General features: G+C 52.6%; 1 protein-coding gene across 1 annotated transcript in view; it reads left to right on the top strand.

Moving 5' to 3' along the window:
- Positions 1-852: 852 nt before the first annotated feature.
- l1cama (L1 cell adhesion molecule, paralog a) overlaps positions 853-3873 on the top strand; it is a gene marked incomplete at both ends in the record, with an annotated part of 22087 nt that continues 19066 nt past the window's right edge. The window contains 3 exon segments of the mRNA XM_084479800.1: positions 853-868; positions 1226-1373; positions 1420-1424. Coding sequence (XP_084335926.1) covers positions 853-868; positions 1226-1373; positions 1420-1424 — 169 coding nt within the window.

The raw sequence follows: 3873 nt of genomic DNA, 5'->3' as shown, positions 1-3873 counted from the left end.
AGAACAGATAACGCTGCGGACGTGAGTGCGTGCGAATGTATGACTTCAACCGCAAAAACTGCCAGTGTCCATGTGCATGAATAACTGAATTTCTATGTGCATGGGAGGAGTGTGTGTGTGTGTGTGTGTGTGTGTGTGTGTGTGTGTGTGTGTGTGTGTGTGTGTGTGTGTGGGGTGGGAGGGAGGTGTACAAAGACCTTGTTGTCATGGCAACCTGGACGGAACGAGGGAGAGTGGGCAGTAAACCACCCCCCCCACCCCCACACACCCACACACACACACACACACACACACACCAACTCTACATCTACATCCACCTTACCCTTATCACCCCCCCCCCCGCCCCCCCCCTCGCCCTACCCTTTCAACCTTTACTTTCCTCATTTTTTCTGTCACAATAATGTTGGCCTCTGACCCTGCAATGGAAGCCACTTGGGGAATGGCAGTATGAGCTGAGGAGGGGGGGGGGTGGGGGGCGTCTGGGGGGTGTAGTTCAATGTAAACGGTGGGGTGGAGTGAAGCATTGTTTCAGGATATGTAAGGGAGGAGCAGGGTGTTGGTAATCACCTTTCGTGGCGCTGGTTGGGGAGTGTGTATATATAGATTCCCGTAGCCTTATGCTAATAGCGGTATTGATGAATGCGCCGTCTGAACGGCCTGATTCCAGAAAGGCTGCAGCGGCTCAAGCAGGTCTGGAGCCCAATAGGAACAAGGTGTATGGCCATAGAAAGATATTGGTTTCACTCCCTGCAGTGAGGCCCCCACTCCAATATAATAGCGCTTGAATGAATGCGCCGTTAAGGCTGGTGGTCCACGGCAGAGTGCTGTTGGTTTATTCCGTTGCCGTCAGAGATGGTGTTGATTAGAGGTGAGGGATGAGAGCGGGGGGGGAGGAGAGGAACACAGGGGAAGAGGAAGGGGAGGTTGAGGAGATGAGCGGAGCAGAAAGAAGGCAAAGAGAGCCGGGTAATGGAATAAACCGACACAATAATGACGAGAGGGGAGATTGATAAAAATAAACGTTTGGAATCGTTCTGTAAGACGAGATCAGGGAAGAAAGAAAGTAGAAGCTGGAGGGAGAGGGGGGGGGGGATGAAAGCTTTTAGTGTCAGCTACGGGACGGGAGGGAAGTGTTGAAAGTGATGGTGGTGATACACATTGATCAAAAGGTGACAAGGAAATAACCACTCAGCAGTCTATGGGGTTTTCCCTGCACACTCGTAAGAGGTGCCCACGTCGGTGGAATATGCAATCGTCCCTGCGGTGAATGTGGAAGCAGGGCGTCTGCGTCTGGTGGCGACGTCGCCGAGGGTGGTGCGGGTGACCGTGGTGGCGGTGGTGGAGCAGGGGCGCAAGGAGCCGGAGGAGAATGGGTAGTGTGTTATTTTATGTGATTTGTGGTGTTTTTCTGCCGCACAGACAAAGTGGGCCTGAGAGTTGTCTCACTGCACCAGGCTCATGCATTAAGGATGAGACTAGCAGAGAGAGAGAGAGAGAGAGAGAGAGAGCGAGCGAGAGAGAGAGAGCGAGACAGAGAGAGAGAGCGAGAAGGGGAGAGAAGGCATGGCATTCTAGCAGAGGATGGCAGGTATGGATGGACACCCGGTCTGAGACCTAAATGATTCTATGGTGTCGGGGGGCAATATGAATTATGAATTTTGGTGAATTTAGGGCAAATTGCGCCGACAGGAAGAGATTTTCATGAATAATTTACTCACTAGGGGGTCTGATCAACCCCACCCCCCCTCCCCCCACGACTGATCCCTCTCCAACTCCGTCCTTGCTTTACCTACTCATTGACCCTCATAATCTCTGAGGTCTCTTCACTGACACTCCATCTCTCTCTCTCTCTCTCTCTCTCTCTCTCCCTCTCGCTCCATTTCTCTGTGTCTCTCTTTCTTTCTTTCTTTCTTTCTTTCTTTCTTTCTTTCTTTCTCTCCCTCCCGCTCTCTCTCTCTTTCTCTCTTTCTCTCTCTCTCTGTCACCAGGTACTCCCTCCATTTTCTCTGCCCCCCCCCCACACAGTCTCCTTGGCCCGGGTGTTATTCCAGACAGACGTACCCTGAGGGAGAGAAGGGAGGGAGAGGGAGGGAGGGTGGGAGGGTGAAGGGGGGGGCATGTATTCATTTATTTCTTCTCCCCCCCAGTTCTGCCTCCCCCTCCTCCTCCGCCCCTACACATCTTCACAGCTGGAGGTGGTTAATATTTAAAGGCAAGCCGTGACAGGACACAGGTCCTGCACACATGTTTAGACATGCACGCCCAAAGACACGCATGCACCCGCTATCACCCCCCACCCACCCCACACACACACACACACACACACACACACATGCATGCACCCACAATCCGCCCCTCTGCAAACCACACACACACACACACACACACACAAACACACACATATGCACCCACAATCCCCCCCCTCTGCAAACCACACATACACACACACACACACACACACACATCTACAATCACCACCTGCCACACAAACACACACACACACATACACACACACACACACACACACACACACACACACACACACATATAACAGAATACAATAGTCTGGCTCTTTTGATCAAAGAGCAGAGGAGCCTCCAGGGCTTCCGCCCGCCCATCTATTGATGTATTGAAACACATTGAGCCACTCTATCATCAAATCCACTCGGCCCGCGCTGCTCCAACAGGGATCCTCAAATGCTGCACCTTTGGCCGCTAAATTTGCAGTTTGTAGGGCGTTGCAGCATTTAGATGAACCCCTTAATATTCACATATTAAGCCTCCTTCCCCATGGTTGTTTTTTGAAGAAGGCCTGTTCAGCTATTTTGACTTGCCTCCCGCACCCCCCCCCCCCCCCACCACTTATGGGGGGGCTGGTGGAAGCCTTGGCCCCACCCTGTAGCTCCTCTGAATGCTAATTAGTTTGTTTGGCATCAAGTGGGTGTGATTTAACATCTAATGGATGACAGGCCGTGTGCACACACATCACTGCCACTGCTGCTGCAATAGATCCGCTAATGATAGCCCAGCAAACAGCGCTGATACAAAACATTTCCGTTACGGCCGGCGTTTTTTTTGCAAGCAGAAGAACGGCTTAAAGGCTCGGGGAACATGAATTATTTATCCCCAGCTTCTGCAATTGAATTGGAGTTGATTTGAGCTCGGTGTGTGGATGGTTTTACCGCTGACCAATTTTGCTTAGCAGTGAGAACAATCCTGCGCCACAAAGCCCCACCTCCTATATGAGCCACTGCCTCTCCAATCGGGTGAGAAGGAACCGGCTCTTAATGGCGCCCTGTGATGCCCTGCAGGTCACCAGCACTCCATTGTTCTTCTCTCAAAGCACTCGGCGGCCATCTCGACTCAACTCCGGGTGGCCATCTTGAGGCTGAACTCTGACCCCGCCCAATGAGGCAGGTAACTGGGCTGGGATTGGGCGTGTGACAGCTGCACAGCGAGGCGCTCTGAGGTGGTGAAATCAGGCATCTGCTGCCGTGTCAGTGTCACTCACCCCCGCTGGTAATGGAGCGGCCCTGGGACCCCCCCCCCGCTGTGCACACCGGAGGGGGCTGCAAACCTGTGTGTGTGTGTGTGTGTGTGTGTGTGTGTGTGTGTGTGTGTGTGTGTGTGTGTGTGTGTGTGTGTGTGTGTGTGTGTGTGTGTGTGTGTGTGCGTGCGTGTGTGTGTGTGTGCGCACACGTGTCTCTGTGTGTGTATTGTAAGTGTATAGTGTTTAGTGTGTGTGTGTGTGTGTGTGTATGGTAAGTGTATAGTGATAGTGTGTGTGTATCTGCACACGTGTGTGTGTGTGTGTGTGTGTGTGTGTGCGTGTGTGCATGGCGTGCGTGCGCGTGTGCGTGTGCATTGTGTCAT

The sequence above is a fragment of the Micromesistius poutassou genome (assembly GCF_964030765.1).
Source record: "Micromesistius poutassou genome assembly, chromosome: 15".
NCBI classification, from domain to species: domain Eukaryota; kingdom Metazoa; phylum Chordata; class Actinopteri; order Gadiformes; family Gadidae; genus Micromesistius; species Micromesistius poutassou.
Note: the sequence above shows the minus strand (reverse complement) of the source record. Positions and strands in the feature narration are given on the sequence as shown.